Below are 15,274 nucleotides of genomic sequence, written 5' to 3' on the forward strand. Positions count from 1 at the left end.
TAAAGCCTAGGATCATGAAAGTTGATAGGGTGGTTGATCTTGACCAGCAGATGACCCGTATTGAGTTTGAGATCAGTAGGTTTAAGGTCAAGGTCACAGTGACCCAGAACAGTTGAACGGTTTCCGGATGATATCTCAAGAACGCTTGGGCCTAGGGTCATGAAAGCTGGTAGGGAGGTTGGTCATGACCAGCAGGTGACCCCTATATATTTTGAGATCAGTAGGTCAAAGGTAAAGGTCACAGTGACCCAGAACAGTTAAACGGTTTCCGGATGATAACTCAAGAATGCTTAGGCCTAGGATCACGAAACTTAATAGGGAGGTTGATCCTGACCAGCCGATGACCCCTATTGATTTAGAGATCAATAGGTCAAAGGTCAAGGTCACTTTGGCCAAGAACAGTAGAACTTTTGTGTACAGTGACCAAATAACTTCTGTTCCTTGTGCAATTACTGAATGCATCAAGGGGGGCATTTCGTGTTTACAAGCTCTTGTTGAAATATTTTCCCATTTCATTTTGTTGTCCAGAGCAAGTAACAGGAGATTGTATACTGCCTAACAATACTGTTTGCTATTTTTCTGACTTAGCATGTACAGACGAGTTGTCTATGGATCATATAGACATGGTTTCCGTGGAGATTGGTAAAGACTGGAAACGACTGTGCCGGCAGTTAGATATGACTGAGGCAGATATTGAGCAGCTACAATTTGACTACTATGCCAGCGGGCTGTATGAGGTAAGGCTGAAACTAAAATTTTGAATGGCTGAATAGCTGAGATGTCAGGGGAAAATCAACTTAACAGATATTATAGGTGGCACAAATGTAAGGATTGAAAACTAACTTAACATACATAGCATGCACAGATCCAGCCAATTTTCTCAGGGGGGGTCCGACCGAACCCTTACTATGACAAACATGTGTCTTTATACACTAAATAATTTGATTTTTTTATGTGTGGATGTTAGCCGTTTACAAGTACAGGTTTGTCAATTTTTAGCTCACCTGAGCACGAAGTGCTCAAAGGTGAGCTTTTGTGATCGCCCTGTGTCCGTCGTCGTCGTCCGTCCGTCGTCAACAATTTGACTGTTAACACTCTAGAGGTCACAATTTTGGCCCAGTCTTAATGAAACTTTTTTTTTTTTTTTTTTTTTAATTTCAGCCCACAGGGGGCCCATTTATTATCCCCGTCCATGATGTGATGGGGTCGGGGACCCATCCCGCATCACATCTTACAGACATAATATAAACATAGATATAAGTTAAACAAATATCAGAGCATAGTATATACTTAGTGTAGTAACAATGTTATCAAACTATTCAATACCTAGTTCACAATGATTTATAAATCAGTTTAACTACAATACCTAGTTCACATGTTAATCAATATATTTAATTCCTTGTTCAAAAGGATTAATCTTACAAAATAGTTATAAAAATTTTCAATCCTAGAAACAGGGGATTTTTTTATAGAGAGAGAGGTATTATCAAGCAGCTTATTTATCTTTCATAAAACAGACCAAAATGTATGTCATTATGTAATTTTAAGCCAGTCTTATTATTTCTCTTAGTCTATAAGCCTCTCATTAGAGAACAAGAGGTCCCAAACAGAGAAAGAAAGGAAAAAAAGGGCCTCTGCCAAGAAAAAAGAAAGAAAAAAGTACAAAAAGGCCTAAGTGCGAACCAAACTGTCTTACTTCCTTATTCAGTGTCTACAGGGTTCCAAGAAAGAAAAAGGTTTAAAGTGGGTATCCCAAGCAACTATATAGTCATTGCATGTAGAATCGAGGATTTTATGAAACAGTTTAAAAATAAGAGACAAAGTGGAAGTCGGAACCCTGTTTATACTTATACATATATATATATATATAGTATATTGTATTATATTGATGATTTTCCAAGAAAAGACACTCTGCCTGTGGACTGTCCAGAGGGTTACTTATACACACAAAAGACAAAACAAAAGACAAAAAACTCAACTAAGTGTCAGCAAGAGAAAAATCCAAAACTATTTGCCTATAACAGTTGCTCAAAGATATCATTTTCCTTTTATTATCAATGTAAATCAACCTTTAACTTCTTTAAACTGAATTATAAAGGATTGCCATGGGTTTGCAGAGCCAGGTCGTTCTGCGCCTCAGTGCAGCCTGATCAGGATCTGCACCTCGGGCTGCTAAAATTGCATTTTTATTGTGATGGTCCTTAGATTTGCCATGAACTGCTCTAAAAATCAAGGATGGACCAACCTTATCTAACTTCAGCATGGTAATTGGAGGTTAAACAAAATCAATGTTTAACAGTTGCTGTAGATAAATTTTACTTATAATACAGTACGTTTATTCTACTAAATTTTTTATATTTTTCCAGTCTGTTTGAAATTTTGTCAAGTTAAGTACTTGAGAGGCCGTATATTTTCGGTCTGGTAAAACAAAACTATTTGTCTTTTGAACACTTCTAATATTGGTATTTGACCCTTAACTCTATTGTAGTATAAAAACTGCTTGGCTGAAAGAAGGAGCATATTCATTATTCTGTCATATTTATCACTGCCAAATAATATATCTGAGGCACTCAATTCTACTATGTTTGTATTACAACTACTATTTATATATGTCAATAATTGTGACCAGAATTGTTTGATTACATCACATTTCCAAAAAAGATGAATTAAAGTTTCTTGCTCATTTTTACAGAAGCTACATGTCTTATCCTGAGAAATGTTCATTTTTTTCAATAGATGGTTTGTAGCTAATATCCTATGATTAATTCTATACTGCAGCCAGTGGAGTTTAGAGTCTTTGGTAATCCTGAAAACTCTGTCATATTTTATTTCATCAAGCACAATACCTATATTGTTATAAAAATCAGCTTTCCATTTTTGCAGTGATTTTGGAAACTCCTTTTGATCTAAAATATTTGTAAATATTTTTACATCCTTTACTGTCTTTTGTAATATTTGACAGACAGGTAGGCATGATTGGATTGCAAGTTTTTCGTATATTATGAACACCCTTACTTTCCAAAAAATGTCTAATTGATGCGATAAGGCCATTATACTCAAGAAAGTTTGTTCTAGCATTAAAAGTATTGCAAAATTCTCTATATGTGTAAAACTCATCTTGTGCATTAAGTAGATCACCTATAAAAATAACACCAGCTGTCTGCCATCTTTTATAAAAAACACTAGAGCCTCCAACCTTTATATCTGGATTGTTCCATAAATTTATTAAGGCGTATGCTTTTCCAGTGGTAGGGATTACCTTACACAAGAGAATGTGATAACTATGTATCACATCTTTCCAAAAAGGGTTTAAATCTTGATGTAAAAGTCTTTTGGTAAAATCTGTTCCATTTATGTAAGTATATTTTAAAGCAGGACAAATAAATTCTACTAAATTACTAAATTTATTATTCATTGTTAGAAGTCTTCTAAGCCATGTTGCTTTTAAACTATGCATGAAACTTTTCAGGTCAATCATTTTGAGTCCTCCAAATCTATATTCTTGAGAAATTATGTTTCTTTTAACTTTATCATTGCCATTATTCCATAAAAATTTATAAAACATATTTTGTAAAAGAGTAATTTTTTCTTGTGAGGGGTTTGGAATCCCTAATATCAAATGGTTAAGTTTTGCTAAGGCTAGGCTCTTAATAACTACTAGTTTACCCATAGGTGAGATAACTCTTTTTGACCAGCTTGACAGTAAAGTTTTGATTTCTTCAATTTTTGAGTCGGCTAAACGATGAAATCGTTTTCACGAGTCCTTGCTATCCAGCGATTCTCTAAGTCTAAATGGACCAAATAACACAGTGAAGGGATGTAGTTCCATTAGATTTCTCAAACTTCAAACAGTTCACTGCATGAATGAAGTTAAGTTGTGTGAATTCCCTGTGCTATGACCAATATACGATGTAATCTGTCATATTTATGACTTGTAATTGTGCAATACTCGAATGTAACTCATTAAGCATAAATGTGCATTTTATGAATTGCGCAGGCTTACAAAGCTTGCGTAACATCCAGCGAAAGACAAAAAATAGTTCCACAGGGCTCCAGATAAGATGCGTATTAGCGTAAATTACGTATAGAAATAATGCAAATACGCATGTCTAATAATTTCTAAGCGTATAAAAACGTATATAAAATTACAGAAATGCACACAATGCTTTTTTAAAAACAAAATCTGAATCGTCCGGATGCGTTAGGTAACATAGCCGATCCCGATCAGCCTTAATTCTCCCACATTGAACGTATACATGCATCGTATGATTTCTATAAACTTTGCGTGGGTTTCTACACACACACATGAATTTTGCAGTCAGTAAACGGATAAATTATCGGAAGAAGAAGCTCTTACTGGTTTGTTTAGTTACTACAGATATTAAAAATGATTTTAACTCTTATTTTTCGAGAAATAAACAAATCGGCGAAACATTAAATTATATTTTCTTGTAGTTTTTGAAATCGAAAGTAGATCATGGATAATTGAAAGTACATAGACTTGGGGACTACTGACATGGTTTTGAAGGGGTTAACAGGTCTGAAATAGAATAAATGATGGTTTTAACTAAAAAAGAACTGCATTTATTAATATTGGTTATCTTTTCCGAAATTGGTAGCTAGTCCGAGTAACTTCTCTTAGTTTCGAATGCGCAATTTTCCTGTCAGTGTAAACATTCATGACACTATATATTGACACTCGGCAACATTTACATATCTTTAAACGCAAAAGTAAGTATACTTTAAATTCACATCCCTTATAATATGATTGAACAATACCTAGCCTGTGACACGGTTATTGCCAGGCCCCTTATCTGTAAAATATCTGAACAGTTCTTTCGTCCATCCATTACAAATTGTATGTGGCAGTCCGCGCTATAAAATTTCAATATATAAATTTTCATATTCAAATTTTATCATGTGCGAATATATACCAGCCGATAATTGCCTGTTTTGGTAATGCCGGAGGCAAATGTTTACTGGAAAAATATTTATAGTCATGGGCAGTATCTTAGTGTCACCTGTCAAATTGTAGTTTGTACTTTCAACATTTTTATTTTTGCGAACCACTCTTCAATTTTAGAGAAATATATTGGGTTTAAATACTTGTATAAGGAATACAAGTTATTACTCCTTGTTTTTGGGTCATTGAGAGTTCTCCTGTTGAAAAGGCATGATTCACAGATCTAACCAGGAACATTCCAATATCATTCCAAAAAAATTTAAAAAACTCTACAGTAAAGCCGTCATTACCTGGGCTAGTATTATTTTTCATCCTTTTAAGGCTATTTAGCATTTCAGTATATGAAATATCCCCTTCAATTGAGTCTTTTTCATTTTGGGTTAATCTAGGTACTTCTATATTTGTGAAAAGGTCGTTTAATGTTACATCCTCAGTTTCTTTTACTTTATATAACTTTTCATAATGGAGTTTAGTTTCATTTAGAATTTCTTGTTGAGAAATCAGTCATTTACCAGCTTCTGTAGTGAGTGAGCACATAAATTTAGAGATATAGTTTCTGTTTTCAAGATTACAAAAGTAACTAGTGGGTTTTTCTCCTTCCTGAATCCATTTTGCTTTTGAGCGAACAAAGACACCTGCCATTTTTTTCTTTCTTAATTCGACAAGTTCTTGTTTTTTTATATCAATATTATTAAAATCTATCATTTGCTGTTTTCCAATAATTCAATCTCTTTAAGTAATCTGTTCTCTTTGTCCAATTCTTCCTTCTTTTTGTGGGATGAATACAAAATCGTTCTACCTCTTATAGCAAGAAGTAAACATTCAAAAAATAATTGGTCATTTATACTAAACTTAATGTCTTGAAGGGGAACTTCATTTATTTCATTATTATATCTATTTGGTATATCTGTAGCATATTGAGATTTAATTTCTCTTATAGTTTTTTTCACTTCATTTACGTACACAGAGTCTTTTAATAATGAATTATTAAACTTTCAATATGATACACCCTTTTGGAACTTGCCAAACTCTAACGAGATATAAATTAAAGAGTGATCTGTGCGATAAACCTGTCAAAATTTTTGTCCTCTCAATTTCGGTGTACAGTCGATCGGATATAAGAAAAAAAATCTAATCTTGCCTTTTTTATAGGGTTTCTTCTAAACCATGTATACTCTTTTTTTCTTATATTATTTTCTCTCCAGCAATCAATCAAATTAAAATCTGCCATAATTTTAAGAACTATATTTCGAGCATTGGGGTTATTTAGATTTTTGTAGTTATATGCATCCATATCTGGATTTAAAATCAAGTTAAAATCACCGAAAGAATGAAGAGACTATTATCTTCATATTTAGACATTTTCTCATATAAACTTTCATAAAATGTTGGACAGTCTCAATTTGGACCATATATATTAATCAGGGTTATTTGTTTATCACAGATTTTACAATTTAAAATCAGCAGATTTCATCATTATCTTTTTCTATACCCAGTAATTTAAATTCAAAAGTGTTATTCACAAAGATAACCACACCTCTAGATTGACTATTATAACAGCTAAAATAACTCTCATATCCCCATTGTGATCTTATGTACTTTTCTCTGCTTGAGTGAAATGTGTATCCTGGAGCATACATATATCATACTTTTTACTTTTTAACAAATTAATAACATCTTTCCTTTTACCTTTGTCGCCCAAACCTTGTACATTCATTGAAATAAACGAAATAATATTAGATTTATTCATTTGCATTTTTTATAAAGACAATGTCTCAAGCAACATTTTACTAACATTTGTCTATGAGCAACTGAATGGCTGAAATGAAAGAAATTTTGCTGTTGAAAACAAAAAACCCCTAACCAGTCCACCAACAGAATGGTATAATTTGATGTGTAGACTTTCCATTCAAGAAAAAGCAAAAAGAAATATCTGTTGAAGAGATAGTGGAGCTTAACTTACATGACAGGTACTATGAACCCATTCATATTTTATTATTTGTTATTTTTTTTTTTTAATACATATCAAAATTTAATAAGAAAAAAAAAAAACAATAACAAAGTTTACAAGTATAGGTTCTAAAACTACAGTTGGATTGGTCCCCTCTTTAAACTGAACAAGGCGTTAACAGTTTGAGATGAGGATCATGTATTCAATATAACATAATAAGATAGTTCAAGGAAAAACTAGAAATGAACTATAACTTCTATAAAGCATACCTTGGAACTTCTTCAAAATGTCTTTTTACATACAGTTTACAAGCAGTAGCCATGAAAAATTTCCTTCTAGAGCTTGACATAATCTTTCTACCATGGACATAGGCCTACATCTGAAACAGCAAAATTTACCACAAAGGACCGCATTCTTTGACATAAATAGAGATTTGACATAAGTAGAGTGTAGTAGTAATAAAACATGGAAAAATATAATGATTGTATTAAGTCTTAAGAGCTGCCGCATGTAGAAGCCCTCACATCTGGCTAAAGAAGCTAAAGTTGCCAAACAGGCTAAAAAGGCCAACCATTCTTAAGAGTACTGTACATCACTTGCATATATATATGAAAGATGATACCCTGGTGGTAGGGGTGCAGTAAACTTAACAATCCTTTAGGAATACAAGTTATTACTCCTTGTTTTTGGGTCACTGAGAGTTCTCCTGTTGAAAAGGCATGATTCACAGATCTAACCAGGAACATTCCAATATCATTCCAAAAAAATTTAAAAAACTCTACAGTAAAGCCGTCATTACCTGGGCTAGTATTATTTTTCATCCTTTTAAGGCTATTTAGCATTTCAGTATATGAAATATCCCCTTCAATTGAGTCTTTTTCATTTTGGGTTAATCTAGGTACTTCTATATTTGTGAAAAGGTCGTTTAATGTTACATCCTCAGTTTCTTTTACTTTATATAACTTTTCATAATGGAGTTTAGTTTCATTTAGAATTTCTTGTTGAGAAATCAGTCATTTACCAGCTTCTGTAGTGAGTGAGCACATAAATTTAGAGATATAGTTTCTGTTTTCAAGATTACAAAAGTAACTAGTGGGTTTTTCTCCTTCCTGAATCCATTTTGCTTTTGAGCGAACAAAGACACCTGCCATTTTTTTCTTTCTTAATTCGACAAGTTCTTGTTTTTTTATATCAATATTATTAAAATCTATCATTTGCTGTTTTTCCAATAATTCAATCTCTTTAAGTAATCTGTTCTCTTTGTCCAATTCTTCCTTCTTTTTGTGGGATGAATACAAAATCGTTCTACCTCTTATAGCAAGAAGTAAACATTCAAAAAATAATTGGTCATTTATACTAAACTTAATGTCTTGAAGGGGAACTTCATTTATTTCATTATTATATCTATTTGGTATATCTGTAGCATATTGAGATTTAATTTCTCTTATAGTTTTTTTCACTTCATTTACGTACACAGAGTCTTTTAATAATGAATTATTAAACTTTCAATATGATACACCCTTTTGGAACTTGCCAAACTCTAACGAGATATAAATTAAAGAGTGATCTGTGCAATAACCTGTCAAAATTTTTGTCCTCTCAATTTCGGTGTACAGTCGATCGGATATAAGAAAAAAATCTAATCTTGCCTTTTTTATAGGGTTTCTTCTAAACCATGTATACTCTTTTTTCTCTATATTATTTTCTCTCCAGCAATCAATCAAATTAAAATCTGCTATAATTTTAAGAACTATATTTCGAGCATTGGGGTTATTTAGATTTTTGTAGTTATATGCATCCATATCTGGATTTAAAATCAAGTTAAAATCACCCGAAAGAATGAAGAGACTATTATCTTCATATTTAGACATTTTCTCATATAAACTTTCATAAAATGTTGGACAGTCTCGATTTGGACCATATATATTAATCAGGGTTATTTGTTTATCACAGATTTTACAATTTAAAATCAGCAGATTTCCATCATTATCTTTTTCTATACCCAGTAATTTAAATTCAAAAGTGTTATTCACAAAGATAACCACACCTCTAGATTGACTATTATAACAGCTAAAATAACTCTCATATCCCCATTGTGATCTTATGTACTTTTCCTCTGCTTGAGTGAAATGTGTATCCTGGAGCATACATATATCATACTTTTTACTTTTTAACAAATTAATAACATCTTTCCTTTTACCTTTGTCGCCCAAACCTTGTACATTCATTGAAATAAACGAAATAATATTAGATTTATTCATTTGCATTTTTTATAAAGACAATGTCTCAAGCAACATTTTACTAACATTTGTCTATGAGCAACTGAATGGCTGAAATGAAAGAAATTTTGCTGTTGAAAACAAAAAACCCCTAACCAGTCCACCAACAGAATGGTATAATTTGATGTATAGACTTTCCATTCAAGAAAAAGCAAAAAGAAATATCTGTTGAAGAGATAGTGGAGCTTAACTTACATGACAGGTACTATGAACCCCTTCATATTTTATTATTTGTTATTTTTTTTTTTTAATACATATCAAAATTTAATAAGAAAAAAAAAAAAACAATAACAAAGTTTACAAGTATAGGTTCTAAAACTACAGTTGGATTGGTCCCCTCTTTAAACTGAACAAGGCGTTAACAGTTTGAGATGAGGATCATGTATTCAATATAACATAATAAGATAGTTCAAGGAAAAACTAGAAATGAACTATAACTTCTATAAAGCATACCTTGGAACTTCTTCAAAATGTCTTTTTACATACAGTTTACAAGCAGTAGCCATGAAAAATTCCCTTCTAGAGCTTGACATAATCTTTCTACCATGGACATAGGCCTACATCTGAAACAGCAAAATTTACCACAAAGGACCGCATTCTTTGACATAAATAGAGATTTGACATAAGTAGAGTGTAGTAGTAATAAAACATGGAAAAATATAATGATTGTATTAAGTCTTAAGAGCTGCCGCATGTAGAAGCCCTCACATCTGGCTAAAGAAGCTAAAGTTGCCAAACAGGTTAAAAAGGCCAACCATTCTTAACAGTACTGTACATCACTTGCATATATATATGAAAGATGATACCCTGGTGGTAGGGGTGCAGTAAACTTAACAAAACAAAACAAAAAAAAAGAAACTGTTCATTTCTATCTAGTGTTACTGTTAGTTACAGGTTGCCCATGGCACTTATTTTGTAACATTTACCAATCCTAGAAAACTATAATGATTTAAATCTCTAATGAAATCTAAATATAGAGTTGATGTTTACAAATTGAACAGTCCTCGCTGTTTCTAAACATAGCTTATTTATACAGATTTATATTAGTGCAAGGCAATGTCTTTTCATTTGTTTGACCTGTTCTAAATAGCTCAACTGCAGAATAATAATAACAAATAACGTACCGTAAATGAAAATACTCAAAACTGCATGATATTGTGCAATTGTTACCAATACATGGGCGCTGCCATTTTAGATTGAAAGCGAGGTTACATGATTCTCGTAACATAACGAAAGACCACACGTGATACCGTAGTAATGGTATGGACCAATTAAAAACCAGGATTACCCGGATATTTACATGTCATGCATAATTTAAAGTATAAACAAAAACAAAGACACGTGGAGGAGCACATGTCAAGAAAAAAATGTATATATGTCTGTTTCCTGTTCATTTCTTTCAGCTAACGCCCTGAATGTTCATGAGTTGAAAATCGTCTGATGTCAGTGGTTGAATCGACCACGATCTTTCTACCGTCTTTCAGCAAGGCAATTATTTTTCCCTCGTCAGACCATGCAGTTTGAACAAGATCTGACGTGCTTGTTTTTTCCAATAATTTAGCATTTTGCAACGTTAGGTCTTCTCTAATAATGATATGAGACCCTTTAAGAAGCTTTCGTGCTTTAACAACATCTTGTTTGGCATGCCGAGACAGAAATTTACAGATAACTGGTCTATTACCATCCTTAGAAAATCTTCCCATTCTGTGTGAAATATCTACATCTGCAATTGAAATCTTAATATTAAGTTTCTCTTTAACCAACTTCACAACCTTCTTGGTTGTTTCTAGAGGTGTCTCCTTCATGTCCGTATCCTCAATACCATAGATTCGAATTGAATTTCTGCGTGTATATTGCTCCAAGCCATTGAGTTGCTCTGACTGTTTTCGCAGGATAGTTTCACGTTCTTGAAGCTGTTCACGTATTTTCTTATTCTCGCTCATAATACTGACATTAGCGTCACTCATTTTTTCCATAGAAATTTCCATATCAGAAACTATATTCTTCAGGCTTTCCACTGCTTGTTCCGACGTCTCTAGTCTGGATTTCAATTCCCCTACTTGAGTGTTAATCTTCTCGAGCTCTTTTTTCACCTCTTTTTAATGACTTTCTGGAATTCGTCTAGCTTCTTGCTTAAGACTTCTTCCGTGATCATTTGTTTAAACTTTGTTTCGATATACTCTTGAGATGCTTATTTATTAAGTTTTTCTGAGAGATTTTTCATCATCTCGGCCATACTATCAGAACTTTGTTCTGGTTGCTTGTCTAGAGGTTTTAAATGTTTGTCGATTTTCGACTGAGTTTCGACAGGGGGGAGAGGTGAAGCTTTAGGTGTTGGAGAATTACTCACTGAAGAGTCAACAGATTTATCAATTGAAGTATCACCGAGGTTTCCGAGGTTTCCCTCAGTTTGCTTTCCTTTCTTTTGACTAGCCGTCGCTGACAACGATGCTCTGCTACCCCGTTATAATGGCATGGTTCTGGCAAATCGATTCAAACAAAAATTACCAGCTGATAACGTTTTAAATGTTTACAATAACGTACTCACGAAAACCTGTTTGCTAATCCAGTTTAACCGGTTTATCCAAAAACTATTTATAGATATCACACCCGTATTTAATCCATTTCTATTGTTCTCACTTTACTTTGAATTAACTCCACTTCTCCTCAACAGAATTAAAAAGTTAAAAGCCCAACATGTCCATCATCCCCTATTTTATCATCTTGAACAAAAACACTGTGTTATGTTTGTTTTTTAAACACAAAAAATTATTTATAATTTCACAGAAAGAAAGACTCCGCTTTCGCGTGTTCGCGATCTTGACCTTTTTTCCCAAAAACCAGTCTTAATGAAACTTGGTCAGAATGTTACCCTTAATAAAATCTTGGACGAGTTCAATATTGGATCATCTGGGGTCAAAAACTAGGTCACCAGGTCAAATCAAAGGAAAAGCTTGTTAACACTCTAGAGGTCACATTTTTGACCCAATCTTTATGAAACTTGGTCAGAATGTTACCTTCAATAAAATCTTGGATGAGTTTTGTATTGGGTCATTTTGGGTCAAAAACTAGGTCACCAGGTCAGATCAAAGGAAAAGCTTGTTAACACTCTAGAGGTCACAATTTTGGCCCAATCTTAATGAAACTTGGTCAGAATGTTACCCTCAATTAAATCTTAGATGAGTTCGATATTGGATCATCTTGGGTCAAAAACTAGGTCATCAGGTCAAATCAAAGGAAAAGCTTGTTAACACTGTAGAGGCCACATTTATGACTGTATCTTCATGAATTTTGGTCAGAATGTTAGTCTTGATGGTCTCAAGGTTCAATTTGAATCTGGGTCATGTAGGATCAAAAACTAGGTCACAAGGTCAAATCAAAGGAAAAGCTTGTTAACACTCTAGAGGCCACATTTATGACTGTATCTTCATGAAACTTAGTCAGAATGTTAATCTTGATGATCTCTAGGTCAAGTTCGAATCTTGGTCATGTGGGGTCAAAAAATAGGTCACCGGGTCAAATCAAAGGAAAAGCTAGTTAACACTTTAGAGACCACATTTATGACCATACCTTAATGAAGCCTGGTCAGAATGTTAATCTTGATGATCTTTAGGTCAATAGGTCAGGTGAGCGATACCGGGCCTTAATGGCCCTCTTGTTTGTTGAACAGGCTGAAGTAGAAAAGTGGTCGACCAGCTAGGGGGGTCCGGAAAATTTTGAAATTCAGCGCTGCATTCTGGGGCAGTTTAGTAGCATTTAAGAACACCTTTTCCACTGCAATTTTATATACAATACACCACTTATTTTCAAATTTTTATGAGCTCTCCTGTTAAATTTGGGGAAAATAATAAAATTAAGTTTTCTTAAAGGTAAAATTCTTTGTTTCTTTTAGATAATTAACAAAAAACCATTGTCTTTCCTTCTTTTCTTTTTTTTTAAGGATTTTCAAGGTGGGGAGGGTCCGGACCCTGGACCCCCCTCTGGATCTGCGCATGCATAGGTAGCACAAATGTCAGGAGGGAAAATCAACTTTACATACATAGGTAGCACAAATGTAAGGATGTCAAACTAACTTAACATACATAGGTAGCACAAATGTCAGGGGAAAATCAACTTTACATACATAGGTAGCACAAATGTCAGGAGGGAAAATCAACTTTACATACATAGGTAGCACAAATGTCAGGGGAAAATCAACTTTACATACATAGGTAGCACAAATGTCAGGAGGGAAAATCAACTTTACATACATAGGTGGCACAAATGTCAGGAGGGAAAAGCAACTTTACATACACAGGGGACACAAATGTCAGGGGAAAAATCAACCTAACAGACATAGGCAGCAAAAGTGTTAGGGGAAAATCAGTTAAACATACAGCACAAACAGATGGCACAAATGTCAGGGGGAAAGTCAGCTTAACAGCACAACTGCACATTACATTTCCTCTCATTGTGTGAAAAATGAACCAAACCCCTTGAATAGTTCATGAGTAATCTTTATGACAAGTTTAACAAAAACATAAAGGTGGGCTAGGGGTTGTAACTGACAAGTGAGACAAAGAAGAGTTATGGTACTTTTTCATTATGTCCTCTATCCTTGTATGCAGTTCCTAACCCGTCAGCACATACTGGAGGTCTGTTGTGGTATAATACATTTAATAAATGGGAGATAATTCAAGAAGTAAGCATGATAGAGTTTATTAGGACTTAACAAGAGCTGTCACTAATGGTGACAAATGCCCCCGCATCACCTTGACCTTTGACCTGGTGACCCCAAAGTCAGTAGGGATGGTGTACTCAATAAGTACTATCAACATGTGAAGTTTGAAGGTCCTGGGTGAAGTGGTTCGCATGTAAAGTGCCTTCATGCAAAAAGTTAACATTGGCCCCTGTGACCTTAACCTTTGACCTGGTCACCCCAAAATCAGTAGGGTAGGTTTACTCATAAAGTACTGTCAGCATGTAAAGTTTGAAGGTCCTGGATGAAGTGGTTCGCGAGTAAAGTGCCTTCATGCAAAAAGTTAACGTTGGTCCCCGTGACCTTGACCTTTGACCTGGTGACCCCAAAGTCAGTAAGAGTGGTGTACTTAATAAGTACTATCAGCATATGAAGTTTGAAGGCCCTGGATGCTATATTTCGCGAGTAAAGTGCTTTCATGCAAAAAGTTAACGTTGGCCCCTGTGACCTTGACCTTTGGCCTGGTGACCCCAAAGTCAGTAAGAGTGGTGTACTCAATAAGTACTATCAGCATGTGAAGTTTGAAGGTCCTGGGTACTGTATTTCACGAGTAAAGTGCCTTCATGCAAAAAGTTAACGTTGGCCCCTGTGACCATGACCTTTGACCTGGTGACCCCAAAGTCAGTAGGGTAGATGTACTCAATAGGTACTATCAGCATGTGAAGTTTGAAGGTCCTGGGTGCAGTGGTTCACGAGTAAAGTGCCTTCATGCAAAAAGTTAATGTTGGCCCCTGTGACCTTGACCTTTGACCTGGTGACCCCAAAATCAGTAGGGGTGGTGAACTCAATAAGTACTATCAGCATGTGAAGTTTGAAGGTCCTGGGTGCAGTGGTTCGCAAGTAAAAGGCCTTCATGCAAAAAGTTAACGTTGGCCCCTGTGACCTTGACCTTTGACCTGGTGACCCCAAAGTCAGTAGGGGTGGTATACTCAATAAGCAGGGCTTCGGAAATTTGCCGGTTTGTCGGTTTTGGACCGATTTTTGACTTTTCAGACCGATTCGTGAAGTGAAAAAACGAAAAAAATCGGTCCCGTAAAAATGGAGAAAAGTATAAATTTCGGTCTGATATTTCAATACACGATCACCTGCCAAGTAGGAAATTGTTGGTCGCATCTTCAGATAATCAATAAACGTGTCAATCGGTCTGATTGTCACTTTGATAATCGGTCCGTAATTAGCACGTGACGCAATCAGTGCTCGCGCGGCACATTCTTTAATGTTTGCAGACAGCCGGCTGCGGTGTATTAAACATTTTTGACTGGTTTCCTTAACGTTTCTGACTGGATCCAAATCATTTCGACGGGGATCCACTTCTTTTATTTAGAATCCGACGGATGGTTTAT

At 34.6% G+C, this 15,274-nt stretch overlaps 1 protein-coding gene across 1 annotated transcript in view; it reads left to right on the forward strand.

Annotated features, from left to right (window-relative positions):
- Positions 1-15,274, forward strand: part of LOC123549157 (receptor-interacting serine/threonine-protein kinase 1-like) — a 57,476-nt gene that overhangs the window by 36,370 nt on the left and 5,832 nt on the right. The window contains exon 12 of the mRNA XM_053545670.1: positions 589-737. Coding sequence (XP_053401645.1) covers positions 589-737 — 149 coding nt within the window. The remainder of the gene's footprint in view (positions 1-588; positions 738-15,274) is intronic.

This window comes from Mercenaria mercenaria, chromosome 6 (assembly GCF_021730395.1).
Source record: "Mercenaria mercenaria strain notata chromosome 6, MADL_Memer_1, whole genome shotgun sequence".
Classification (NCBI taxonomy): domain Eukaryota; kingdom Metazoa; phylum Mollusca; class Bivalvia; order Venerida; family Veneridae; genus Mercenaria; species Mercenaria mercenaria.